The 27,525-nt window shown below is 38.7% G+C and overlaps 1 protein-coding gene across 1 annotated transcript in view; it reads left to right on the top strand.

The window, feature by feature from the left end:
- The window catches only part of ARMH4 (armadillo like helical domain containing 4), a gene marked incomplete at both ends in the record, with an annotated part of 135,098 nt that overhangs the window by 15,652 nt on the left and 91,921 nt on the right, over positions 1–27,525 (top strand). Inside the window, 2 exons of the mRNA XM_082842175.1 lie at positions 3,936–4,190; positions 6,293–6,502. Of these exons, the coding sequence (XP_082698301.1) occupies positions 3,936–4,190; positions 6,293–6,502 (465 nt within the window). The remainder of the gene's footprint in view (positions 1–3,935; positions 4,191–6,292; positions 6,503–27,525) is intronic.

Consider the following 27,525-nt stretch of genomic DNA (forward strand, 5'->3'; position numbering starts at 1 on the left):
TAGTCGAAACTGTTTGGAGACCAAGAAATGGAACTGCTTGTACCAGAAAACATGCAAACACTATTTTAAAGCAAATAAATTGTTTCTGAGGAAAAATATTTTTAGTAATAGGAAGAACAATGAAGTCATTAATAAAAACTTTGAGAAAACCTTTTCACCTATTTCTAGAATGTTATTTCTCATTGCATAATTTACCAGACTTGGTAATGTGCTAAGTATCTAGGATTAGTATTTAAAAAAAGAGAGATAACAGAGTCTTCTAGAAATTAAGTTTTCACAGTGGCTCAGTATTTGAAATTTCCAGCATAGCCCCTCCCTAGGAAGGGGGCAAATATTAACCCTTATAAATAGTCTTTAATAATGTATTTGAGTGGATTATAATGTTGTAAAGAAAGTGGACCTCTGATAGATACGTCATACCCCACAGGTCTGTTTCATTCTGTTTTATGATTTAAAAGCAAGTGCAGATCTTCTACAGAGGCTACTCCAAGTTGTTCCTTAGGCAATGGCAGGATTTCCTTTCTCATGGCTGAATAATATTCCTCTGTGTATGTGTGTGTATGTCTGTGTGTCTGTGTGTTTATCCATTCATCTGTTGATGGGATAAGCACAGTTAGCACAGTGGTTAAGAGCCCTAACTATGTAACCTTAGTCAGATTCCTTAGCCTTTCTACACCTAAGTTGTTTGTAAAATGAGGTAATAATAGCTGATATTTATTGAATACTTACAAAGCACTGGGCATGTACTATTTTACATGTGTTATCTAATTTAATCTTTGTAAAAATGCTATGAGATAGATACTCTTATTTCCATTTTACCACTGAGGAAGCTCAAGGCCCAGAGAAATTAAGTAATTCGTTCAAGGTCACGCAGATAGTAGGTGGCTGAGTCCGAATTGAGACCCAGGCAAATTGGGTCTAGAGCCTGTGTTCTTGGCCACTATGATATATGGCTTCCATAGAATATTAGTACCTACCTCCCCTTAGTACATATGGGAGGATAGAATAAGATAATGTCCGAGATGCAAGAAGAACTACAATCCTGCAGCCTGTGGAACAAAAACCACATTTACAGAAAGATAGACAAGATGAAAAGGCAGAGGGCTATGTACCAGATGAAGGAACAAGATGAAACCCCAGAAAAACAACTAAATGAAGTGGAGATAGGCAACCTTCCAGAAAAAGAATTCAGAATAATGATAGTGAAGATGATCCAGGACCTCGGAAAAAGAATGGAGGCAAAGATCGAGAAGATGCAAGAAATGTTTAACAAAGACCTAGAAGAATTAAAGAACAAACAAACAGAGATGAACAATACAATAACTGAAATGAAAACTACACTAGAAGGAATCAATAGTAGAATAACTGAGGCAGAAGAATGGATAAGTGACCTGGAAGACAGAATGGTGGAATTCACTGCTGTGGAATAGAATAAAGAAAAAAGAATAAAAAGAAATGAAGACAGCCTAAGAGACCTCTGGGACAACATTAAACACAACAGCATTCGCATTATAGGGGTCCCAGAAGGAGAAGAGAGAGAGAAAGGACCAGAGAAAATATTTGAAGAGATTATAGTCAAAAACTTCTCTAACATGGGAAAGGAAATAGCCACCCAAGTCCAGGAAGCGCAGCGAGTCCCATACAAGATAAACCCAAGGAGAAACATGCTGAGACGCATAGTAATCAAATTGGCAAAAATTAAAGACAAAAAGAAATTATTGAAAGCAGCAAGGGAAAAACGACAAATAACATACAAGGGAACTCCCATAAGGTTAACAGCTGATTTCTCAGCAGAAACTCTACAACCCGGAAGGGAGTGGCATGATATACTTAAAGTGATGAAGGGGAAGAATCTACAATCAAGATTACTCTACCCGGCAAGGATCTCATTCAGATTCGATGGAGAAATCAAAAGCTTTACAGACAAGCAAAACTAAGAGAATTCAGCACCACCAAACCAACTCTACAACAAATGCTAAAGGAACTTCTCTAAGTGGGAAGCACAAGAGAAGAAAAGGATCTACACAAACAAACCCAAAATAATTAAGAAAATGGTCATAGGAACATACATATCAATAATTACCTTAAACGTGAATGGATTAAATGCTCCAACCAAAAGACACAGGCTTGCTGAATGGATACAAAAACAAGACCCAAATATATGCTGTCTACAAGAGAACCACTTCAGACCTAGGGACACATACAGATGGAAAGTGAGGGGATGGAAAAAGATATTCCATGAAAATGGAAATCAAAAGAAAGCTGGAGTAGCAATACTCATATCAGATAAAATAGACTTTAAAATAAAGAATGTTACAAGAGACAAAGAAGGACACTACATAATGATCAGGGGATCAATCCAAGAAGAAGATATAACAATTATATATGCACCCAACATAGGAGCACCTCAGTACATAAGGCAACTGCTAACAGCTATAAAAGAGGAAATTGATAGTAACACAATAATAGTGGGGAACTTTAACACCTCACTTACACCAATGGACAGATCATCCAAAATGAAAATAAATAAGGAAACAGAAGATTTAAATGACACAATAGACCAGAGAGATTTAATTGATATTTATAGGGCATTCCATCCAAAAACAGCAGATTACACTTTCTTCTCAAGTGCACATGGAACATTCTCCAGTATAGATCACATCTTGGGTCACAAATCAAGCCTCAGTAAATTTAAGAAAATTGAAATCATATCAAGCATCTTTTCTGACCACAACACTATGAGATTAGAAATGAGTTACAGGGAAAAATACGTAAAAAACACAAACACATGGAGGCTAAACAATACGTTACTAAATAACCAAGAGATCACTGAAGAAATCAAAGAGGAAATTAAAATACCTAGAGACAAATGACAATGAAAACATGATGATTCCAAAACCTATGGGATGCAGCAAAAGCAGTTCTAAGAGGGAAGTTTATAGCTATACAATCCTACCTCAAGGAACAAGAAAAATCTCAAATAAACGATCTAACCTTACACCCAAAGGAACTAGAGAAAGAAGAACAAACAAAACCCAAAATTAGCAGAAGGAAAGAAATCATAAAGATCAGAGCAGAAATAAATGAAAAAAAAAAAGGTAATGCCCATCATGCACTTAGCGCTGTGTGTATGGCACATAATAAGAACTCAGTAAACATTAGTTATTGTAATTAGTATTCCTTTAATTCAAAATGTCAAGTTCCTGTTCCCCTTCAGGAATGCAAATGTGAAAATTAATATATACAAGTGCTTCTGACAAGTTTTAAAAAATATTTATTTATTTATTTATTTTTGCCTGCATTGGGTCTTTGTTGCTGTGCACAGACTTTCTCTAGTTGCGGTGAGCGGGGGCTACTCTTCATTGTGGTGCATGGGCTTCTCATTGCCGTGGCTTCTCCTGTTGTGGAGCACGGACTCTAGGTGTGCAGCCTTCAGTAGTTGTGGCTCGTGGGCTCTAGAGCACAGGCTCAGTAGCTGTGGCTCATGGGCTTAGTTGCTCCACGGCATGTGGGATCTTCCCGGACCAGGACTCGAACCCATGTCCCCTGTATTGGCAGGTGGATTCTTAACCACTGTGCCACCAGGGAAGTCCCTGCTTCTGAGCATTTTTGAACTTAGTTTTGTATAATTTGTTTCTGAACAAATTGATTATGTTGATATTCATAAAAGGGAGCTCAGCTGTTGATTTTCCTGTTTTGTTTTAAATGTTATTCTCTTGTTTTTTATATTAACATCTTTATCTCTGTCTTAGATTGATTCATGACTCCTGAAGACAGCAACACTGAAAACATTTATTTCCTGGCAGTTTGTTTCTCTCCCTTCTCATTCCCTGAAATGGCTGTCTGCTTTTTTGTTTTTAATTATTAATTATATAGTGACTTTTTCAGGTATAGGGATTTAGTGTATTTAAAAATGTTGTTTCCTCCCTTTTAAGGCATCATCACTCAAGAGATGACAACAGCTGTTCAAGAAGCAGAAGCCACTTTATCTTCAGTGATGCAAGAGCAGCAGGTTTCTACCCTTGAGGTTACCAGAGGAGATGTCGAGACTGAGGGAGGGAAAGAGTTGCCCTCTGCCACAGCTGATGCTCCTGGTGTTACTCAGCTGTCGAGAAGATGGGAGCCTCTGGCCACTGTGGTTTCAACGACACCCGTTCCTCTGTCTTTCGAAATTACTCCCGCTGTAGAAGGTCTGTAAGGGAGAGAATTGTGCTCAGTGTTTTGGGGGTGGATCTTTTCTGAGTTGATGAGGAATAGAATGAGTGAGGCAGATGGCCCTGTCATCAAGGTGCGCGCACACACACACACACACACACACAGAGCACAAACACACACACACACAAACATACACACATACACACACGCATACACACATACACGCATACACACAATACACACACACACACACACACACACACACACACACACACACACACACACACACCCCTCACCTGGAAGTATATTTTTTCAGCAGGAAAGGTAGGTGAACTCTTTCTTGTTTGGAGAGGTGTGGCACAGCTAAAGGACAAGGGGTTAGTTCCCAAGTAAAATCTCCTGGTGGCTCATATCTGAGGCCCACGAAGGCCAAGTCTCCTGAGAACTCTCTCCTAGTTTGACACGTCTGGCTGCTAGGTGCCAGGGGGGTGAAACCAGCAAGGACCTGGGGGTGAAACCAACAAAGACGTGGGTTTGAATCCCGGCTTTGGCCCTCACTAGCACTGTGGCTTCAAGAAAGTTTCTTAATGTCTCCAAGCCTTGGTTTGTTCCTCTTTAAATAATGCCTACCTGTCTTATGGGTTATTTTAAGGATTTTGAATAATGTATAAAAAGTACTTTCTATGTAGGAGGCCCTCAGATGCTCTGATATCTTAAGGACAGTGAAGTTTTGGAATCTGGGTGATCATCAGAATCACCTGAGAATACAAAAATTATTATTATTATTTAGTTATTACTTTTGGACTTCATGTCTCTGTCTCATCGTTGGTCTAAGTAAATCCTACTTTTATTTATTAACTGAGTTATCTTTAACAATGTAATAAATACCTTCTAATCCTGCCTGCTGGCCTCCCCTGCAAAACAAACCCTTAGGATCTTGTTAGTAACCTACAGGTAACCCCATGACCCTTCCCATCTAAACCCCATCCTCCTCTGTTAACCATTAACCTGAATCTTGTGTTCATCATTTCCTTGACTTCCTTTTCTTTTAGTTTTATCGTGTCTGTATGTACTCCTGATATTATACACTTAAAACTTTTAGATTTTTTACTTTATCAAAACAGTATTGTGCTGTGGATAGCCTTTTTGGGACTTTGTTTTTTTTTACTTAATATTCTAAGGCCTATATTTACTTACCGCAGTTCTTTTGCTTTGACTGCTTGCAATATTCCATTATGAAAATGTATCACAGTTTATTCACCCAATCTTCATCCAGTCTTTTCTAGTGATTTGCATTTGGGTCATTTCCAGGTTTGGCTATTGTGAACACGGCTGCCATGAATATTCTTTTACGTATTCTCCATTGCACGTGTGTAGGAGATTCTCTTGGGTAAATACCTAGGAACTGAATTGCTGGACAATAGGGCATATGAATATTTCACTTTAGGAGGCAATGCCTAACTGCTTTCCAAAGTGGTTGATTCCATTTATACTGCAAACAGCAATGGATATGAGAGTCTGTGGGTCCATTTCCTGGGAGCTTTCACAAATAGTTTCTTAGGCTTCATCACCAAGGAGGTTCTGATTCGGTACGTTGGGATATGTAGAAAGCATGAAAACTGACATTTAAAAAATTACCTCAAGAGATTCTGATGATCCACCAAGCTTGCAAAATACTACTATTCTAGAGTTTCTAGATTTGGGAATATCTGGGGCTAAATTTGGTTGCTTTAAAATTGAGCATATTGCAGACACAGATCTAAGCTTTTACTCTTTGACTTGATTTTTAAAAGTCATCCTTGGGGTATATTTAAATACATTTTTGTTAAATTTTCTACCTTTGGTAATAGGTTATATAAAATCCCACAAAATCCATAATATTGTTAATAGAATAAACGGGAGATTAACATTTGAAAACAAAGTTCTGATTTGAGATAATATATTTTCCTGGAAGATAAAGTATTTGCCTCCGGTGGCTGGATTGGTACAATGTGGGAAGGAAGAACTGGTCTAAGTGCCAAACTTACTGTGTATAAGAATACTGGCTTCATTCGTCATTTCTTGCTTAAGAAGTAAAAGCACTTGTATATATTCCCCATACTGATCATCTTTGGGTCATGTCTCTTGTGTTTGGCAGACCTAATGGACACAGTCACAGGGCCGAATGAGGAGTTGTTCACACCAATTGTGGGTTCTCCAGTGACGCCCCCTGGGATAATGGAGGAAGCACCTAGCACTTCCCCAGCGCTTGCTGATCCTGAGGCATCTTCCGAGAGAACTGCTGCTCCATCCATTAGCTATGTTAATACAGCTGCCTCCTATGGTCTGGACCAACTCGAATCTGAAGGTATCCATGCTTTGAAGGGACAGATTCAGTGAGTCACTGAGCAACTGTTGTCTTTGAGAAAAGATCCAGGATAAGTATATTCTGTGTGTAGTGTAGATCAGGGGTCCGTAGACCATGACCAGCCAAATCCAGCCTGCCGTCTGTTTTTGTATGGCAAGCTAAAATTGGTCTTTACATTTTCAAACGATTGAAAAAACTCAAAAGAAGAATAGTATTTCGTGACATGTAGAAGTTTTTATAAAATCCAGATTTCAGTGTTCCTAATTAACAGCCACACTTGTTCATTTGTGTATTGTCTGTGGCTACCTTTGTGCCAGAGCAGCAGAGTTGAGTAGTTGTGACAGAGACTAATTGCCCACAGAGCCTAAAATATTTATGAGATGGCCCTTTACCGAAAAAGCTTGCTGACCCCTGCTCTCCATCAGTAGTTCTCAGTTACAGTTGAACATTAGAATCACCTTGGGGAGCTTTTAAAGGATCCTAATGACCGAGTCCTTCTCCCAGTGATTCTGATTCAGTTGGGATGGACTCTGGCATCAACATTTTTCAAGAGTTGCCTGAGATGATTTCAGTGTGCAGGCTGAATTGAGAAAACTGGTTTAATGGAAAACTTGAGTTTCCCCACCAGCTTTTCTTGGGTGGAAGTTTTAATGTGAATTGTATTTTCGTAACACTGCTCTGGTTGTTAACACTGGGTCATTCTTCCTTAATTACGTCTCTGGGTTAGATGTTCCACTTTTTGGAGATAGACAGTCTCCTCATCTGTTAAGGCTGAGAAATTCTTGCCAAATTTTACTTTCCAAGACATTGGCTTTGAGCATGAAAAAAGATGCTTGGAGCACAACTGCACATCCACAAATGAGAAGTCGGGAAATATAATGAAAGGTCGTTTAAGTAATCAGCATTTTGGCAGGTGAACAGCTCCTGGCTGGATTGCAAAATGCCCAGAGATTTGTAGTGCTGTTTCTTAAACTAATCGGGAAGACAGGTAAGCTTTTGGGCACTAAATTAGCCATGTGTTGGATTCAGTAAAGACATAGGATGTGCTGTTATTTTATATTTTGTCTACTCTGTAACAGAGAAGGTGGTTCAGCCAGGTTTGCAGCAGGCTGTATTGCAGACTTTCAGGGTAATGCTGGTAGTTTTCTGGCGGAGAAATGTGACATTTTAGGAGGAATGTGAATTCCATGGAGTGCTGGTTTAAGAAATGGATCAAAGCGAGCTCAGAGGCCAGCAGCTCTTGCTCTCCACATTAAGATAAAAACTTGGAATGTAGTCTCATATTAGCTGTCTGCTCTCCTTGATGACATCTGGAAAGACCAGGTTTCCCCAAATTAACCTGAGTTAGAGATGACAGCTTTACCCGGCAGGGCTCATTTAATCAGAGGAAAAAAATTGTGTTTGTGAATAATCCATACTTGTGAAACTGCAATACTTTTCTAAATTTAGTAGATGGTGGCAGTTATATTGAGATGTGTGAGAATTTTCTTAACTTGCCTAAGATGTCCTAGAGTTTTAGTGCTTTTCTTCTACACAGCTCAATTCCAGCTTCTTTTTGAGAATATATTTTGTCAGTTTTGATCGAAGTTATGATCCTTGTCAAGGCTTATGAAAAGACATTTTTGGTTTAAAAATATTCTTTCTGCTATGTTGTTGGGCTTAAGACAAGATTTTGAATGAGCACATCTCTTCTCCTAAATACCGGGGAGTACAATTTATATTTAATTAGTGTATGTTAATAATGTCGCAATTAGTTTTATGCTGGTCTATCTAGTCCTCTTAAAGCAGGAGTGACTACAATTATTTAAATCGATAAATCGATAGATTCCTGGATGTATTGGAGGCCTCCATTTTCAGTGCATGTTTTTCCACTTTGTCCAGGAATGTAAGTGCAGCCTGAGGCTTTGACTGGATGAAACATTTTAATTCTTCCATAGCATTGGACCCAGGGGAAGATAGTTTATTCTCACTTAGAACGAGGTTGTGTGATGTCAAGTTATCTACCTTTCAAGTTTGAATCTCTGTGTCTGATGTGTTGATAAATGTCAGTTCTCCAGAGAACAGGGTATTTGTCTCAGTGAGATATGGACAAGAGACCTGCCCCTTTTAGACACCACACACCCAAGGAGCAAGAACCTTTGTGGAAATTTCTGAATGTTTACTCTTTAAGGGATAGTCAATGTCCCAGATGAGCCTAAAATTTGTATCTGCGTGGTATCCTGTCTTGTCTTCTCCTTCATGTCTCTACAACATAATGACTAAGGGAGTGTATTAGTTTTCTAGGGCTGCCATAACAAAGTCTCACAAACTGGGTGATTTAAAACAGCAGACATTTGTTCTCTTGCAATTTTAGAGCCTGGAAGTCTGAAATCAAGTTGTAGGCAGGGCTGCGCTCCCTGCAAAGCCTCTGATTGAGGATCGTCCCTTGCCTCTTCCAGCTTCTGGTGCCTCAGGCATTCCTTGGCTTGTGGCAGCATCACTGCAGTCTCTGCCTCCATCTTCACCTCTTCCCTCTTTGTGTCTCTGTGCCCAAATTTCCCTTGTCTTATGAGGACATCAGCCATTGGATTAGGACTCACCCCGATAATTACATCTGAGTTTGATTACATCTGCCGGAACTCTATTTCCAAATAAGGTCAGATTCACAAGTTCTGTGGTTTAGGACTTAAACATATTTTCTGGGGGAACACAATTCAACTTGTAATAGGAGGTCTGCTTCTGAGGAGTTTTCCAGCTGGCTCTGAAGGCAGACTTGCTCTGCCTCTGGAACGCCCACTTGAGAGATGGGCATTGGTAGAGTGGGAGAAGTTTGGTGTGGTTTATATTTCTCAGGCATTGAAGAAAGCCTGCTTCTATAAGTGCGTACTGCCTTGTGCCTATTTCAGTACGCCTTTTACCTTGTCAGCAAAAATGCAGTTTGATTTTTGAAGGGATAATGGTTTATCTGTCACCTTGCCTGATACACTTTACTTGTCTGTATTTTTTTTTTTTTTTAGGGAATAAATGCTTTGAGGATGATAAAAAATGCATTATACTTATCTCAGGCATAACTCTACTAGGGCCGTATTCAGCATCTTTGAAATATAAACATGACAAAGTGTTCTAACTTTTAATTCAAAAATTGGGTAATGGCAAAGTACACGTATATGTATATATGTGTATATATATACAGGTACATATATATGTACATAAGCTAATTTTTGTTCTTTTTAAATTAATTGTTATTGGAGTATAGTTGATTAACAGTGTTGCATAATCTTATTTTTGGACATGATCTTTGTTTAGGTTGATGTCCTTTTTGGTTGAATGTTAATATCTTCCTCTGCTCCAAAACGGCAACTTAAAATTTCTGATTGCTTATGAAAACTTACTTGGAGTTCTTTCATTTGGGTTAACTGTCTTTAAAATATTTTAATACTAATATCAAATGGACTAAGGCCTTCAATATTTCTTACTGAATGTAATTCTGCTTTGTGAATTTTAGAAGTCCAAATGAAGATATCTGTTTACTCTAAACAAATCAGACTTATTTCTGCCTTTCCTATATTTCCACAGAAGATGGAAATTCATCTGTGCTGTAACATTGTAGCAATAATTCTGTAGGGTGGAAGGTTATGGCTTTAACAGTTCAATACTCAGAAAAAAAAATCTACTGTGGGTCTCTTTGTACCAGGTACTAGGTTCCTAAGAATGTGTGGGAGGTAAGAGAACAAAAACGGAGGTGTCTCAGATCTTGTGATTAAGGTGTTGGTAATCCTTCTTCACATCCCCAGCACTTTCTCCCTTAAAGTTTGGAAGTCAATAGCCGGGCCTTCCAGCTGTGAGAGGTGGGAAACCACTTGGTGCTCCCCATGGTGCTGACCGGACAGACTTGGGAACAGGGTGAATTTGCCTGGACTCTCTCAAGATGAGCCTGGGTTAATGTATTGCTTTTCTGCAAGACAAGGAGAAACACTAGTGTCTTTGATCTGGAGAATGTGAATTCTCGATCTGACTGGTCCTATTTAATGTGTTTCTATAGGCATAATAGACTGAGTGGTGGGGCTGTAAAATCCCGTGCCGTTATTCCAGACAACTCCCATTTCCTCATCTGTTTCAAAGTGCCTGTTTATTACAGGGTTTATTACAGGGTTATTGACATGCCGGGGAATTACCTTTTTTTTTTTTTTTTTTTTTTACATATGACACGTTATATATAAACATATAGCATATTACCTTTTTAACATATAAAGAGGTTTTAAATTCTTAGTATCCAACAGGAAAGTCATGTTTAATTTTTTTAATATCTTGATTTTTAAAAAATAAGACCAAATATATCATTTGACTTCAATTTTCTCTTTTCTGACCGTTTTTTCCTTGTTTTTCGAAGACCATTTTGGATGTCCTTATATTTAGGTTTTGAAAGATTGTATTTTTGACATCTTTTCCCAGCGAGGTAGCACACATGGGGCAGAAGGCTGTCATTTTTCTGTCATTTGTTGTTTAATCTATTTCAGTGACATCAATTTTCCTCCCTTCGTGAGTGTGTGTGTGTGCACATCTGTGTGTTTAATTTCATGGATGTTTTTTCCACAGTCCCCTGAGAGCATGTCCTATATACATTTTCAGCATCTCTTAATTTCCTCTGCTGAAAGACAGTGATATTATCTCTCCTTTCTTATCTGGCATTCTCAGTTCTGTCTCTGTTCTAGGATTCTCTCTACAATAACAGGAATTTCAATAGATAGGGATTTCAGGAGAAAGCCGTGTTTGAAAAGTATGCCTTTGTTCAGATGACTGAGTGATATTTTTTGGCTGTGTGATCTCTTAATTGGTACTGAAAAAAAGGTGCTTAGTTTCTGTCTTTTATTGGTCAATCAGAAATGAATTGGGAAATGCATTCTTTAAGTGGCTTTGTGGAGAAGCCTCAGATATTTTTCTTTAATAGTTCCATTGAGGATTCTTAAGAGCCCATGTAATTTTTATGAGAGAAGTGTTTGCTCTTCAACTGCACTTTAATTCACAAAATCATTTTTTTTTGTCTTCCCAATATGCACTCCTTTTCAGAGAATATTTTCTTATTATTTTCTCAATTCTCATATAATGTTTCAACTCAGAAGGCAGCTAGAATGGATGAATGAGAAAGTGTAGTCAAAGATCTCATCTCAAGTCCATGTTCATGAAGCCAAGTTTATGTGACTTACCTTTGGGAGCTGCTATGTGGACATAATATTAAAGATCCAGTAGAGTGTTGGAAATTTGAACTGTCCACTGTTACTTATGATACTGTAGTATGAAGTTAAGGATGTTCACTCTAATTTTTACTCTGAGTATGTTAAGAATGGATACAAGTTTTGGCTTTTGTTCTTGAAAATGCTTTGGATTTAATTTTGCATCAATAACAGAGGCAATGATTTCAGTCATTGATTACCCGTATGGTAAGTCACTTTGTTGGCTTGTCCTGAAATCATCGTACTTCCTCTGGCATTTATGATAGGTCTCTGTTCTTAAGTACCTGTATGTTCTATAGGCTAGTACAGTAAATTACTCAGCTCTCGGAGTGGTCATCACATGTCTGTTGCTAATGCTCACATAGCCAGTGGTATTTCAAAGAATATTTAGAATCAATATTACGATGTATTACCATAAAGCTTTGCTACAAATTCTGCTGTTGAAGAAAGATAACTGACATTCACTCTAAGTTTTCTGGTGTGCTTTCTTATCATAGGGAATTTATTTATTGGTGTGGTCACAATTAAGTAAGCATTGTTATAGAGTCGATTCTTCCCATTTTTGTTCCTGCATCTTTGTTGCCCAGCACCGGAAAGTTACACTGCTTAGTAAAGCTCACTCTTAGACACTTAGGAATTTTTATATAACGGCTCATGATGACAAAAGGATTTAGCTTTGTACATATTCAGTGGTTTTGTTTATTCATTCATTTATGTGTACGCTTAGCAAGTATTTGGTCATTCAGATAATAAAAAGAAGTGAGAGTAGATCTTGTGTAAATTTTAGTAGAAGTTATGATAAATACATAAATAACAGACACACAAGGTAGAAGGTGGGAAAGTATCACAAAACAATTACAGAAAAAGGACTGAGAGAGATAGGAGAGAGAGCTTAGCCCCAGCTTAGAGAAATAAAAATTGATATTTATGCTGGGGAGTCTTTTTTTAAAAATAAATTAATTTATTTAATTTATTTATTTTTGGCTGCATTGGGTCTTCATTGCTACGCATGGGCTTTCTCTAGTTGCACTCTTCACTGCGGTGCTCGAGCTTCTCATTGCGGTGGCTTCTCTTGTTGTGAAGCACGGGCTCTAGGTGCGTGGGCCCAGTAGTTGTGGCACGTGAGCTCAGTAGTTGTGGCTCACGGGCTCTAGAGCGCAGGCTTGGTAGTTGTGGTGCACAGGTCTAGTTGCTCTGTGACATGTGGGATCTTCCCAGACCAGGGCTTGAACCCATGTGCCCTACATTGGCAGGCGATTCCTAACCACTGCCCCACCAGGGGAGCCCCTTCTTGGGAGTCGTGTGTGTGTGTGTGTGTGTGTGTTGTTCTTTTGATATTTATATAAAAATAAGTCATAGGATATCGAAAAATATGGAAAACATTTTAAAGGTTGGTGAATCATCCTTTAGATATCATACATACTACACTACCATTCAATTATTTTATAGGCATGTGATCAAGCATGTTTCTATAATTTTAGCTTTTTGGTTAGATGAATTCTTTCTTTTTTATTCTTCCAGTTTTATTGGATATAATTGACATACAGAACTGTGTAAACTTAAGGTGTACAGGATGATGATTTGACTTACATATACCATGAAATGATTACCACAATAAGTTTAGTGAGCATCCATCGTCTTACGTAGATACAAAATAAAAGAAAAAATTTTTTTTCCTTGTGACGAGAACTCTTGGGATTTACTCTCTTAACAACTTCCATGTATAGCATACGGCAGTGCTAATTATATTAATTATATTGTACATTACATCCTTACTACTTACATATCTTATAACTGGAAGTTTGCATCTTTTGTCAGCCTTCATCCAGTTTTCTATCCTCTTACCCTCCTCCTCTGGTAACCGCAAATCTGATCTGGTTTTCTATGAGTCTGTTTGTTCGTTTCTTTTTGAGGTATAATTGACCGGCTAGGTTAGTTCCTAGTGCACAACATAGGGATTTGATATTTCTATACATTTCAGAATTATCACCATGATAAGCCTAGTTACCGTACATCACCATGCAAAGGTACTACATTATTATTATTATTTTAAATAAATTTATTTATTTATTTTTGGCAGCGTTGGGTCTTCGTTGCTGTGCACAGGCTATCTCTAGTTGTGGCGAGCAGGGGCTACTCTTCGTTACAGTGCACGGGCTTCTCATTGCGGTGGCTTCTCTTGTTGGGGAGCACGGGCTCTAGGTGCGTGGGCTTCAGTAGTTGCAGCACGTGGGCTCAGTAGTTGTGGCTTGCGGGCTCTAGAGCACAGGCTCAGTAGTTGTGGTGCACGGGCTTAGTTGCTCCGCGGCATGTGGGATATTCCCAGACCAGGGATCAAACCCGTGTCCCCTGCATTGGCAGGCGGATTCTTAACCACTGTGCTGCCAGGGAAGTCCCACTACATTATTACTGAGGTAAATTATTTCTTAAGAATAGTTTTTAGATGCAGCAGCCAGGTGCTCAGCCTCAGGCCAAACAAATATATGATTTATAGGAAACTGTACCAGGTCTCTCTTGAGGGGATTGTTCAGAATCCTAGGCAAGATGATTGGTTCTGAGTGTTTCATCTGGGCTCATACTCCAGGACTGACAATCCCTGTGAGGAGTGGTCCAAGCAGGGCTTTCCATGTGTGGTGTTTTTTGCAGTTGTCAAAGCAAGCATGCAGCTTGCAACTGCACAATAGGATGTGGAGATTTCAAAGACATTTTAGATGTTTGCAGAAAATCAAGGCATTTAAAAAAAAATAAATTTATTCATTTTATTTATTTATTTTTGGCTGCATTGGGTCTTTGTTGCTGTGCGCAGGCTTTCTCTAGTTGTGGCGAGTGGGGGCTACTCTCCCTTGCATGGGCTTCTCGTTGCTGTGGCTTCTCTTGTTGTGGAGCACGGGCTGTAGGCGTGCAGGCTTCAGTAGTTGTGGCACGCGGGCTCAGTAGTTGTGGTGCACGGGCTTAGTTGCTCCGCGGCATGTGGGATCTTCCGGGACCAGGGCTCGAACCCATGTCTCCTGCATTGGCAGGTGGATTCTTAACCACTGCGCCACCAAGGAAGCCCCTCAAGGCATTTTTAAAAGCATGATTTTTCAAATATGATTTTTCAATATGAGGCTAGACATAACTATCCTTTTACTGGTATAATCATTGAGAATTTTATTGCATCGGAGTACAAATAATTAAAAACCTTAACAATGTATAAAATAATGTAAGAATATTACCAACTGCACTTTATCAGGCTGTGCTCATAACCATGAAATTGTTTTGGCATCAGACTACCTTTTATTATTAAAATACACACATATCCCCAAAGGAAAAGATTAGAAGAAAAATATAATGCATCAATTTGAATGGACTTACAAGATTTTAAAAGTGTTCACACTTGGAAATATTAAATTTGTCTTGAAAGATTTACATTGATTCTGCCTGCATTTACCTGTGTTTCTTCTTCTTTAGCCATTCTACCTCCTTCTTATTGTTTTTTTTAAAATTAATTAATTAATTAATTAATTAATTTTGGCTGTGTTGGGTCTTTGGTGCCGCGCGCGGGCTTTCTCTAGTTGTGGTGAGCAGGGCCTACTCTTTGCTGCAGTGCGTGGGCTTCTCATCATGGTGGCTTCTCTTGTTGCAGAGCACGGGCTCTAGGCGTGCCGGCTTCAGTAGTTGTGGCACTTGGGCTCAGTAGTTGTGGCTCGACGGTTGTAGAGCACAGGCTCAGTAGTTGTGGCGCACGGGCTTAGTTGCTCCGTGGCATTTGGGGTCTTCCCAGACCAGGGATCAAACCCGTGTCCCCTGCATTGGCAGGTGAATTCTTAACCACTGCGCCACCAGGGAAGTCCCCTTCTAATTGTTTGATATCTCCAGACAAAATATTCTGTGGAAACTTCTATAAAAACAATATAAAGAGGGACTTCCCTGGCAGTCCAGTGTTAAGACTCAGGGCTTCCACAGCAGGGGACACGGGTTGGGGAACTAAGATCCTGCATGCTGTGCAGTGGGGGCCCGACATTGCTCCCTCTGGGTTTTCTCAAGGTATCTGCCTCACGTGCTCTCTGAGGAGCCCTACTTCCTGTTAAAACTCCAGCTCAAGCATAGATGAAAACCCTCTCATTTGTTTCAACTAAAATTAGTAGAAATTTAAAATATACTTGGCTCCAACCTAAGGGAACACAAAGCAAATGAACCAAGAAAATAAAAGAAACAAAATGAATTAGGCTTATGAGGTACACATTTCTCTCTGATCGTACCTTAGCTAAGGAGCTTCCAGGGCTCCCAGGCCTCGACTCATTCCATGGTCTGAGAAGGTTTTTAATATTTGGTACCCAAAGCTCTGGAACAGTTTTTCAGGCACCTTGCTAGGCTTTCTGGCTTCACAACTCTTGGCTTGTTTCCTGTTCTGAGGATAACTTATTTTCTCCTTCCCATCCCTGCTCCCATGTGGAATAGCCAAAACAAAGATGTAAATTTCCTCTAGGGCCCACCGCCAAGTAGGGAATCCCCAACTCCACTTACATATTGTCTGTCCTGCTTTCCAGTTTGAAGGACACACCTCCAATCCCTAGGCAACTGACAACCAGATAACCATCATGATTGACACCATGTACATCCCACTCTTTAGAGGAAATCCCATCTCTGTTAAAAGTCTGTCATGATTCACATCTGGGCAATATCACATTGTTCTCACTATACAAGAAATATACCTGTATAGAGTCATTCTGTCATATTCTATAGCAAATAATACTCAGTGCTACGCTACTCTATAAACAGAAGGCTATGAAGTTCAAGTTAAAAGAGGACAGGAAGGAGAGACAGAAACCATTCAGCTCTAAGTCGTCTTTCTTTCTTTCTTTCTTTCTTTCTTTCTTTCTTTCTTTCTTTCTTTCTTTCTTTCTTTCTTTCTTTTTTTCTTTCCTTCCTTCCTTCATTCCTTCTTTCTGTTTTATATTGGAGTATAGTTGATTTACAATGTCGTGTGACTTTCAGGTGTACAGCAAAGTGATTTAGTTATACATATACATATATCTATTCCTTTTTCAGACTGTTTTCCCATATAGGTTATTGCAGAGTACTGAGTAGAGCTCTTTGTGCTATACAGTAGGTCCTTGTTGGTTATCTATTTTATATAGAGAGTGTGTATATGTTAATCGCATACTCCTAATTTATCCCTCCCCTGCACCTTTCCCCTTTGGTAGCCGTAAGTTTGTTTTCTAAGTCTATGTGTTTGTTTCTGTTTTGTAAATAAGTTCATTTGTATCATTTTTTTGTATCATTTTTTAAGATTCCACATATAAGTGATATCATATGATATTAGTCTTTGTCTGATTTACTTCACTTAGTATGATAATCTCTAGGTCCATCCGTGTTGCTGCAAATGGCATTATTTCATTCTTTTTTATGTCTGAGTGATATTCCATTGTATATATATATATATCTCACATCTTCTTTATCCATTCATCTGTCTATGGACATTTAGGTTGCTTCCATGTCTTGGCTCTTGTAAATAGTGCTGCAGTGAATATTAGGGTGCATGTATCTTTTTGAATTATGGCTTTCTTCAAATATATGCCCAGGAGAAGGATTGCAGGATCATATGGTAGTTCTATTTTTAGTTTTTTAAGGAACCTCCATACTGTTCTTCATAGTGTCTGCACCAATTTACATTCCCACCAACAGTGTAGGAGGGTTTCCTTTTCTCACACCCTCTTCGGCATTTATTATTTGTAGACTTTTTGATGATGGCCATTCTGACCGGTGTGAGGTGATACCTCATTGTAGTTTTGATTTGCATTTCTCTAATAAGTAGCGACGTTGAGCATCTTTTCATGTGCTTTTTGGTCTTCTGTATATCTCTTCTTTATGAAGCTTCTCAGACCACCCAGCCTGTATTGATGAGTAGTACAGTAAAAAAATAGCTGTGGTTATGGTCTCAAATGGACATGCCTGAGTTTAAGTGTTAGCTTCATCATGAATAAGCACTGTGATATTGACCAAACTATTTAATTTCTTTAGGCTTCAGTTTTTCCATCTGTGTAAAGCAGAGATATTGGTGTTCCTGTCTCCTATTATGAAGTAAAATGAGAGCTTGTGTATAGTAAATAATGCATGACATAGAGTAAATACATAATAAATATGAACTTTTAATATCATTTATCAATTAAAATTATGTATTGTGATCAAGTATTATTATGTATTCATTGTTATAGTGAAATATTCACATCCTCTGCATGCAACCAAGGGGTCAGGGGCCAGGCAGATAGTGTAAATGAGCAAAGAGGAAGGTGCCTAAGGCAGTAGGGAGTGGTGTGTTTCAGTAGAGAGCACACACTCCCTCTGATCCAGACAGATCCAGATATGGTTGCAAGGAGGAGAATGTGAGTTCAGTGATGCTAGATCTCAGATTTCTTCCGAGGTAAGCTGAAAATTCCCATTTTTTATATGAAATATTCTGATTTTTTAAAGTGTCAGAAATCAGTTCTAGTGTTTACCTATCCTATTTCATTTTTATTAGTATCACAACCGAAATGAATCTGTCTTCGCAGCCATTGATCATCAGTTTGTGCTCTTAACTGAATTCTCCGAACCTCTTTAAGGGCAGGGTCAGAGCTTTCTGCCCTAGTGTCTGTAGGTACCAGGTGTTGGGCAAGTGATGATCAGCGATGTAGTGGATGGTTTTAGGACCATTATCTTCTTTAATTGATGTGTTTTGATTTGACTTGCCCTACTTGTTATTGTTTTAAATCCAGTGCTTATTTTGGGCCTGAAGTTGAGCACTTTTTATGTGAACAAAGCAGTGGCTCCCAACTACCTTCTGCTAGAAATCTATTTCTGGTAGGAATTTGCTTAGATTTCTTGCATCCCACTGTGGGGTTGAACATTATTTCATTTCCTTCTTATTGGAATCCATACTGATACCTGCACTTAGTCAGGTAAGGCAACTCAGTAAACTTAAATGATTCTTTAAACCCACTTTGAGAAGCCAGAGTGAGAGGGAAGGAAGAAAAGTTAAGGGGGGAGGAGGGAGATCCTTCTCTAGAAACGTTATTGAAGTTAATTTGTACAAAGATCATTTCCCCCCGTGGGCCACCCCTCTCCCAATGGTGACAGAAGCATGTAGGTGGATTTTCCTTAAGAAGTTGATATTATACTCATTTGAAGTGAATATATAATATAAATTAATAAAAATTATATTGGAGTCCTATAAAGGCATTACTACTTATTTTGAGGAGGAAGATAATGAATTAAAGTTCTGTTCATTTTATTTCTGTTCAGTCACCATATATTGAGGGCTTATTTTTTTGCAGAGCACAATGCTTGATCCTGGGGGGGTAGGGCACAAAGAAGAATAAGACAGGATCTCTGGTTTCAAGAATATACACAGGTATGATAAAATACATTTCCACTAATTAATACGTAAACCTCATTTTGAATTACTTGAGTCATGTTTTAAAGGGGATATCTACTTTCATAGGTATTTTTTGCAAAATCAATAATCAGCCTAACCAACCCATGATTTATCTTTTGAGTGTATGTGGATTCTTAAACACAAGTTTTGCCTATGTTTGCTTAAAGCAAATATTCCTTTAAGACTACTAAGTTACTGCAGAGAAAGCTTTATTCTGGATGGCTCAGAATTTATAGATACAATAATAATAAAGCTTTTATGTTTCTCTTTACAGCACCCTTGAGAAATAGAGCAATATTGCTGTAGTCTCATTTTCCAAAGGGAAATACATAAGAGTCTGTCATCTGAATCCAAAGTGAGTTGTTTAATGAACAGGAGCTAGACTTGAGAACTTATAATTATTGCTCTAGGGCTCTCTCTATTAAGATAACTCAGTTTAATTTGGGGCAGGATTTATAGAAGATAATGGAGAACACCAATTATATGAGGTCAAGGCTGAAAAGGGATTATGTAATGACCAGTAAATGTGAGGTTAGTTATGTAGACTGATATTTTTAGCTTGCTAACAAGATATAGGAGATTACATTATCAAGAGCAGAATCCTCTAATTTAAAGAAAGTAATATTAAATTAAACAAAAATTTTAAACATCTATCTGAAATGTGGGTTGAATCTAAAATATCTTTCAAGGGGTGTTCGAAGTGTGCAGATTATCTTGTCTCAAGTTTTAAATTTTCTCACGTATGTACCTTTTGAATATTCTTAAGGATAGAATGGAGGAAGTTTCTAATGATTATATTTACTATTATAGAGTTACTGGGAAGTTTGAACTTTAGTAAAATGTTTTCCAGAAATTTGTATAGATTAATATAGGAGGTTTTAAAAAATCACTGTGAGGAGATTTTGAAAAGAGAGAATTAAAGAAACAAATGTTTAAAGCAGAATATTTAATAGACAATAACATTTGAAATTTTATCTAATTTAAAAATGCACCCCAGATTACAGATGCTCTTATGAGTGTTTGAAATTTGGAATTTGAAAATGGTGTTTGAAAAGCCAATAAGCGCTCTCACTCAACTTATTGGACAAATGTAGATGATATGGTTGCTTTTGGAAGGCTCATTGTTTGGATTTCAGCTTCTGATGAAGACTCTGACAGACCCAACCATAGCGAAATGCCTAGATCTTGGGTGAAACACATGCTTTAGTACATTAATGAAATTGCAAGCAATCAGAAAAATCTTCAAAGACTGTACTTTTTAGCTCAGTCCATCCCAAAGTGAGCTGAAACCCAACAAGTGAGCTGTAAGGAGAAAACAAATTGGAAAGGTAAAGGCGCTCTAGGACAGTAGTAATATTAGGAGTCTACATTTGGACTTGTAGCAAGAAGAGGGACCCAGATTGAAATTTCCACATTAAGTCTGTATCTTTAAAAGGGGAATAAAGTAGTTCCAGGTTTATATCACACCCTGACTCCCTACAAAACAGATGTAAATGCTCTCTGGAAAAGAGCATGCCCAATAGAGATGCATAGTTTACCCACAGATTAAAATCAGGCAAATAGGGTCTCATAATAAAAGGTCAATAAACTAACAAGAAAACAAACAGCCATGATTGAGAGTCAGCAGAAAAGTCAAACAGTTGATTGGCATACTCCTTATCCAGGACCTTAGATACTAAAATGATCAGAGTAGAATATAAAATAACCATGGCATAAAAGGTTGAAGGAAAGAAAAGATGAAATCACAAAAATGAGCAAGTAATAAGAAACTAACAAAAATGACCCAGCAGATTTTTTAAAAGAACCAAATAGGGCTTCCCTCGTGTCACAGTGGTTAAGAATCCGCCTGCCAATGCAGGGCACATGGGTTTGAGCCCTGGTCCGGGAAGATTCCCACATGCCGCGGAGCAACTAAGCCCATGCGCCACAACTACTGAAGCACGCGCTCCGCAACGAGAGAAGCCACAGCAACGAGAAGCCCGAGCACCACAACGAAGAGTAGCCCCCTCTCACCACAACTAGAGAAAGCATGTGGGCAGCAACGAAGACCCAATGCAGCCAAATATGAAAAAAAAAGGAACCAAATAAAGCATTTAGAAATAAAAATAGAATTGTTGGGGAAAAACCTTTGATAATTAAATGGTTAAGTATGCAATAAGAGAGAGTTAGTGAACAGGAAGATCAGTTTGAAGACATTATAGAGAGAGTAGCACCAAGAGACAGCAAGTGAGACAACAAGAAGGAAAAGAATAGAAAAAGTGGGAACAAATAAAGGAACAAATTCAAATATATCAATAATGACAGTAAATACAAGGGAACCAAATATGGTGTTAGCTCTGGGATTTTTATAGATGTCCTCTTTCAAATTGAGAAAGTTTCTGCCTTTTTCTAATTTGCTGAAACTTTTTCGTTTTGTTTTGTTTTTTGGTCGTTAATGGATATTGGATTTTGTCAAATGGTTTTTCCGAATCTGTGTTTTGGAATTGAGATGATGATATGGTTTTTCTGTTAATACGGTGAATTATACTAATTGATTTTTTTTATTGTTGGCATATAGTTGCTTTACACTATACTGATTGATTTTTTTTTTTTTTTTTTTTTTTTGGTACGCGGGCCTCTCACTGTTGTGGCCTCTCCCGTTGCGGAGCACAGGCTCCGGACGCGCAGGCTCAGCGGCCATGGCTCATGGGCCCAGCTGCTCCGCGGCATGTGGGATCTTCCCGGACCGGGGCACGAACCCGTGTCCCCTGCATCGGCAGGCGGACTCTCAACCACTGCGCCACCTGGGAAGCCCTGACCCATCATTTTATACACACTAGACTGAAAAGAAAAAGTTTGACAGTAGCAAAGGTTGGTGAGGATGTGGAGCTAAGGAAATCTATCTAGACATCATTTAGCATGTTCAACACCTCTATTCCTTTTGACCGAGCGAGTCCACTTTTAGGAATATGCCTTAGAGAAACCAATGAATAGATCCACTAGAGATCATATATGAATGTTCATAACAGTACTATGCATAACAGCAAAAAAATTGGCAACAACTAAATAACCCAAAAGTTTATTCACATGAAGCTAAATAAATGAATTGGATTACATGAATTACAAATGAATTACAAATTACATGATTACAAATGAATTACAAAATGGAATACCATAAATTGGTGAAATTAACAAACCAGTGTTTTGTTAGATGTGTGAAACCTAAAGTCATAATTTTGAGTGGAAAAAAAGTCCCAGAATATAACATTCAGTAATTTTTTCCCCATTACATGCTTCTAATTGAAGTATAGTTGATTACAATGTTTCAACTGTACAGCAAGGTGACTCATCGTTCAGTAATTTTTTATGGTGTTCAGGGGAAGTAGGTGGTTAAGATGATAGAGGAATATGCAAACAGATGCCACAGTAATAATATTTCCAGTTCTTTAGCTGAATGATGAGTTCTCTGGAGGTGATTTCATTATTATGCTTAATAACAGAAATATTATATACATATTCTCTTGTATATATCTAATATTACATGATAAAAATGTAGAAGCACTTAGTTGGCAGAAATATTTAAGATTTAAGAAATGTAATGAAATTTAACATTGTAAGCTGCTGAATTTTTTGGTCATTATTTCAGTAGTTTCTGGGGTTTCTCAATCCCTTTCGATCTCAGGGAGCCATCTGCTGGAGAATTGCTTCATCTCCTCAAAACAAGTTTAATTTTGTTTTCTCTGGCCTTTAAGTTTTGCATCCGATTTGAAGCCAAAGTTAAAAATAAATCTGGAAAATTAAGGCAGTACCATCCCTAGTACTTCAGTCGCTCTTTATGTGTGAAACCATTTTGCTACAGTGGCTCTTGATTATATTGTATAGGGGTTCCCAGGAAAACACTTGCCAACAAGTGTTTCTTCTTTTAAAAGTCTGCCACTTGGATGTGTCACAGCCGTTCCATTTACAGGGGAAATGGGAGAAAGACTCATGCTTAGCCTCTTCCCAGAGAATTCACCCTGTTTCTTTTCATGGTATCTTTCCTCTTCTTCACGTGTCCTAATTTGTGTACCTTAGATTTAATTTTAAACTTTGTAAAGGAAAGAAAAAGAGACGTTTGACCCTGAAACCTAATGAATAAATAGGCAAAGACAAGGATTCAAATTAATCATTGCTATTCTAAAGAGACAGAAAGTACAGGCAGGAGCCTGTTCTCCCTGTAAGTCAAGGATAGAGAGGTCGTGTTGGGTAACAAGTGTTACAGGTGGGGTCCTTCCTACTCATATTGTTGGGATGACGTATTCTCAACCAAGGGTTCCCCTTGGACTCATTAGCAATACTCTAGGAATGCTAGCTATGTCTCTATCTTCTGGAAATCTTAAAATGTCTAAACTGTGATAAAAATGGATTGAGAGAAACTGAGCATCTTTGGTGGGAACTGCCTATTAAATGGTAACTGGACTTTGTAGCAGAACCAGATTACTCGGGCCCAGACCACAGGGCAAGCTTTCTCCCATATCTTCTATTGATTTTGTTGGGAAGATCATGGCCCTGGTCCCGAACAAAATGAAAACTCTTGGTTTTGGTAACCTTAGGCAGAAATGTTTGCAGTAAATAAAGAAAACAGGCCTGACCTAGAGAGTCAAGATTTGGGGTTTAACAAACCCATTTGAGGCTCTGCTGTGATATTTGAGCACCCGAGGCCGTTATATCACCAGCGAAGTAGGCTGTAAGTAATACAGAGCTTATAAAACTTGCTCTCCTTAGCCAACTGTGTACATTTGGAGAATAATGCCTGCAAAGCATTTTGACTTCCTCAGAAGAAAAGCCCCATGTAAGTACAAGGTACTGTTATGGGTTATGAAACAGCTGTGAAGAGAGTCTGTCAGAGAGTGGCCGGACACATGAAATTGGCTTAGAGATGATACTGTCTAGACATATTTTTTTTTTCTTCCTGCCACTTGCAACAGGCCATTTCTCTGTTTGAGCTGTTGCCACACTACTTAATATGATCGAGCATCTCTTGGCCATGTGGCACGTAACCTGGCATCTCTATTTAATGTTTTACGGTTTTAATTTTAACTGTTTCAGTTCACCTCAAGCCCATCAATCAGAAATCAAACCATATCCTAGACCCTGTTGCAGGCTGAGCTGCCTAACGTCCAAACACCTGTGTAGGCGCTTTGGCTGACACCTAAGTCGGTTTTCTCACTATCGTTAGGTGTCAGAATTCTTGACATTGGACATGCTAGCCAGTGACTTGATCTTGGTAAGAGTACTACGGAAAAATCCATTAACTCCACGGCAAGTAGCTTAGTCATTGCCTGACTGTGCATCCTGAATTCAGTGGGATGCCTTGAGCAGATGCTGGTTCAGCACGAGTGACCAGGGGATTTTATGTAATCCGTGTCAGGTGTTTGGGAGTGAGAGCGGTGCGAAGTGGTGGGAGGATTTTGCCTCTCACGGGAGGTGGTTACTCGGAAACCATCATGACTGCCCCTTTGATTGCTGTTAGCATCAGCGTTATTGTTTGGTTTTATGAAGTAATCGGTGTCCAGTCAACCTGGGAAGAAGAAGCATCAGTTACGAGGATGCACTTTCCATTCCAGGGGACATGACTAGAAGAAACTTCTTAGGCTGAACTCTCTGAACCTTCCCTTCCTGGGTTGCAGTGTTCTTTAGGGATTCTCAGGACAAATATAACTTCAGTCTCTGATCACTGTTGCCAGATGTTGATATATGAGGTGTATCTGTTATAAATGGTAAACCAAGAGCATTTTTAAAGGTTCATTTTTTCTTTTTCTGTGCTATCTTTGTATGGAATAATTGTGCGTGTGTGTTTTATGTTGATCCACATGCTTATTTGGGATTCAGATAAATGAAAATAAAATTTGGGTTTATCTTAACCCCAAATTACAAAATTCAGAAAGCATTACCCTATAGCCTTTAACATATAACCTGGTAGTGTTATTTGAATGAGTTCTTCGTTTAGTTTCAGTTCTTTGAGTCGGGGATCCTGTTATTGTTTTTGGCACAGTTTTATTTGCTGAATGATTATTTCATGTGATTGTCCTTTATGTTCAGAGGTGTTCATAACATTATTATTTCTCTTAGATGCAACTATGGAAAGACTGGCTAAATACAGATGACTTTCTCTTTAGTTTTTATTAGTGGAAGAAGCATGCATACAACTCTGGGTTGTTTTGTACCTGTCCATTTGATATGTTGCCTTTGTGCTTGTCGCAAGATTACTCAGAGGAATGTGTTACTAATTGCTTATTAAATGCTATTGTGTGTTTCCTTAGATCCAGTTGTTAAAAACCTGGATCTAGCTCACTGACTGCTCATTCCTCCATCAATCCATTCATTCAACAAATACTGAGAGCTACAGACTGCCAGGCACTGGGTTAGTCACTGGTGATACAGCAGAGGACAAGATTGTCCTTCCTTTATCCAATAGTTTTTCACCTTTCTGGGCCAAGCTGCTGTAAAATACTTTATTTTGCTAATATTAGAAAGGTTATCATACCTGTTTTTGTTACTGATCTGTAATAGTAGTCAACATTCCACTGGAAATTGCAGCATGGTACAGGTGACATTCTACTAAAGATGTTTAACAGCTACAAAATGGTTGTGGCCTCCTAAAAAATAAGAAAATTCCCTGGCAGAAAAAGATAATGAGGGGATAAAGCTAGACTAAAGGAGAACTCTCACTCCTGTAAGGCTTGTCTCCCTCCTATTTTCTCTGCACAGTTTCTGAAACTTCCTTTTTCTATAGCTGTCTCCCCAGGCTTGCTCAGGTATTAAAAGTGACAACTAGTAAACCTTATACAGTTCTTTGTGTTGAAGGTCAGTGTTGCTGGGACAAGGAGAAGACTTTCCTCTTTCACCCCACACGTCAGACAGGGTCCTTCCTTTCCCTTTCTCAATATACAATTGAATAATTGTATGTTACTCAATCATGTGTTTCTGGAGAGAGTATTCCTCAGTTTTATTGTCTGACTTGGAGTTAGACATCTCATGTCGGGCATTTCAGGGCAGGGAGGAGAAGGAAGGCTTTACCATGGGGGGTGAGTGTGGGAGAGATTGTGAGACATGAGGCACGTTGACCTAGCAAGGTCCTCCAAATCCCATTGTGAAGGCAGCAAACATTTTGTCTGCGTAGACTTGCATAGGTGCTGCCCTCTCCTCAGGATGCAAAAAGATGGAGGAAGATGACTTTTGAGGTCCCTTTCATTATTTTTATAGCTCTGTATTCCTCCCCTCAGCTTTACTGAGGTATAATTGACAAATTAAATTGTAAGATATTTAACGTGTACGCTGGTGAGTTGATATACACATACATTGTGAAAGGATTTCCACCATCAGATTAACACATTCATCATCTTACATATTTACCTTTTTTATTTTTGGTGAGAACATTTAAATTCTATTCTAATAGCAAATTTCAATTGTACAATTTGGTGTTTTCAGCTGTAGTCACCATGTTATACATTAGATCCCCAAACTTTATTCATCTTATAACTGAAAGTTTGTATCCTTTTGCCAACTTCTCCCTATTTCCACCTGTAACGGCAGACCCTGGCAATCACTTTTCTATTCTTTGTTTCTATGAGTTAGACTTTTCTTTTTTTTTTTTGATTCCACATATAAGTGATACCATGTAGTATTTGTCTTTCTCTGTCTGATTTATTTCACTTAGCATAATGCCCTCCAGGTTCATCCATGTTGCAAATGACAGGATTTCTTTTTTTTTTAAAGGCTGAATAATATTCCATTTATGTTATAATATACTTCTATTACACCTATTTATGGGTATAATATAAATTATATAATATGCATAATACATATAAATATTTATAAGTATATACCACATCTTTATCCATTCATCCATTGATGGCCACTTAGGTTGTTTGCATACCTTGGCTATTGTGAATAATGCTGCTGTGAATGTGGGGCTGCAGATGTTCCTTCAGGGCAATGACTTCATTTCCTTTAGATATGTACTCAGCAGTGGGATTGCTGGATCATGTAGTTAGCTCTATATTTTAAAGAGGAGGAACTAACTGAACACATTGAGGACCAAATAGAAGTTGTCCTTGGTGGTTGGTGGTGGTCAGAGCAAGGGTCCCCAACTCCAGGGCCATGGACCAGTACCAGTCCGAGGCCTGTTAGGAACTGGGCTGCACAGCAGGAGGTGAGCAGCGGGCGAGCCAGCCAAACTTCATCTGCTGCTCCCCATCGCTCCCCATCGCTCCCCATCGCTCCCCATCATTCCCCATCGTTCCCCATAGCTCCCCATCGCTCCCCATTGCTCCCCATAGCTCCCCATCACTCCCCATCACTCGCATTACTGCCTGAACCATCTCCCCTCAACCCCCGCGGTCTGTGGAAATATTGTCTTCCACGAAAGTGGTCCCTGGTGCCAAAATGGTTGGGGA

The sequence above is a fragment of the Leucopleurus acutus genome, assembly GCF_964270905.1.
Source record: "Leucopleurus acutus genome assembly, chromosome: 1".
Lineage (NCBI taxonomy): Eukaryota > Metazoa > Chordata > Mammalia > Artiodactyla > Delphinidae > Leucopleurus > Leucopleurus acutus.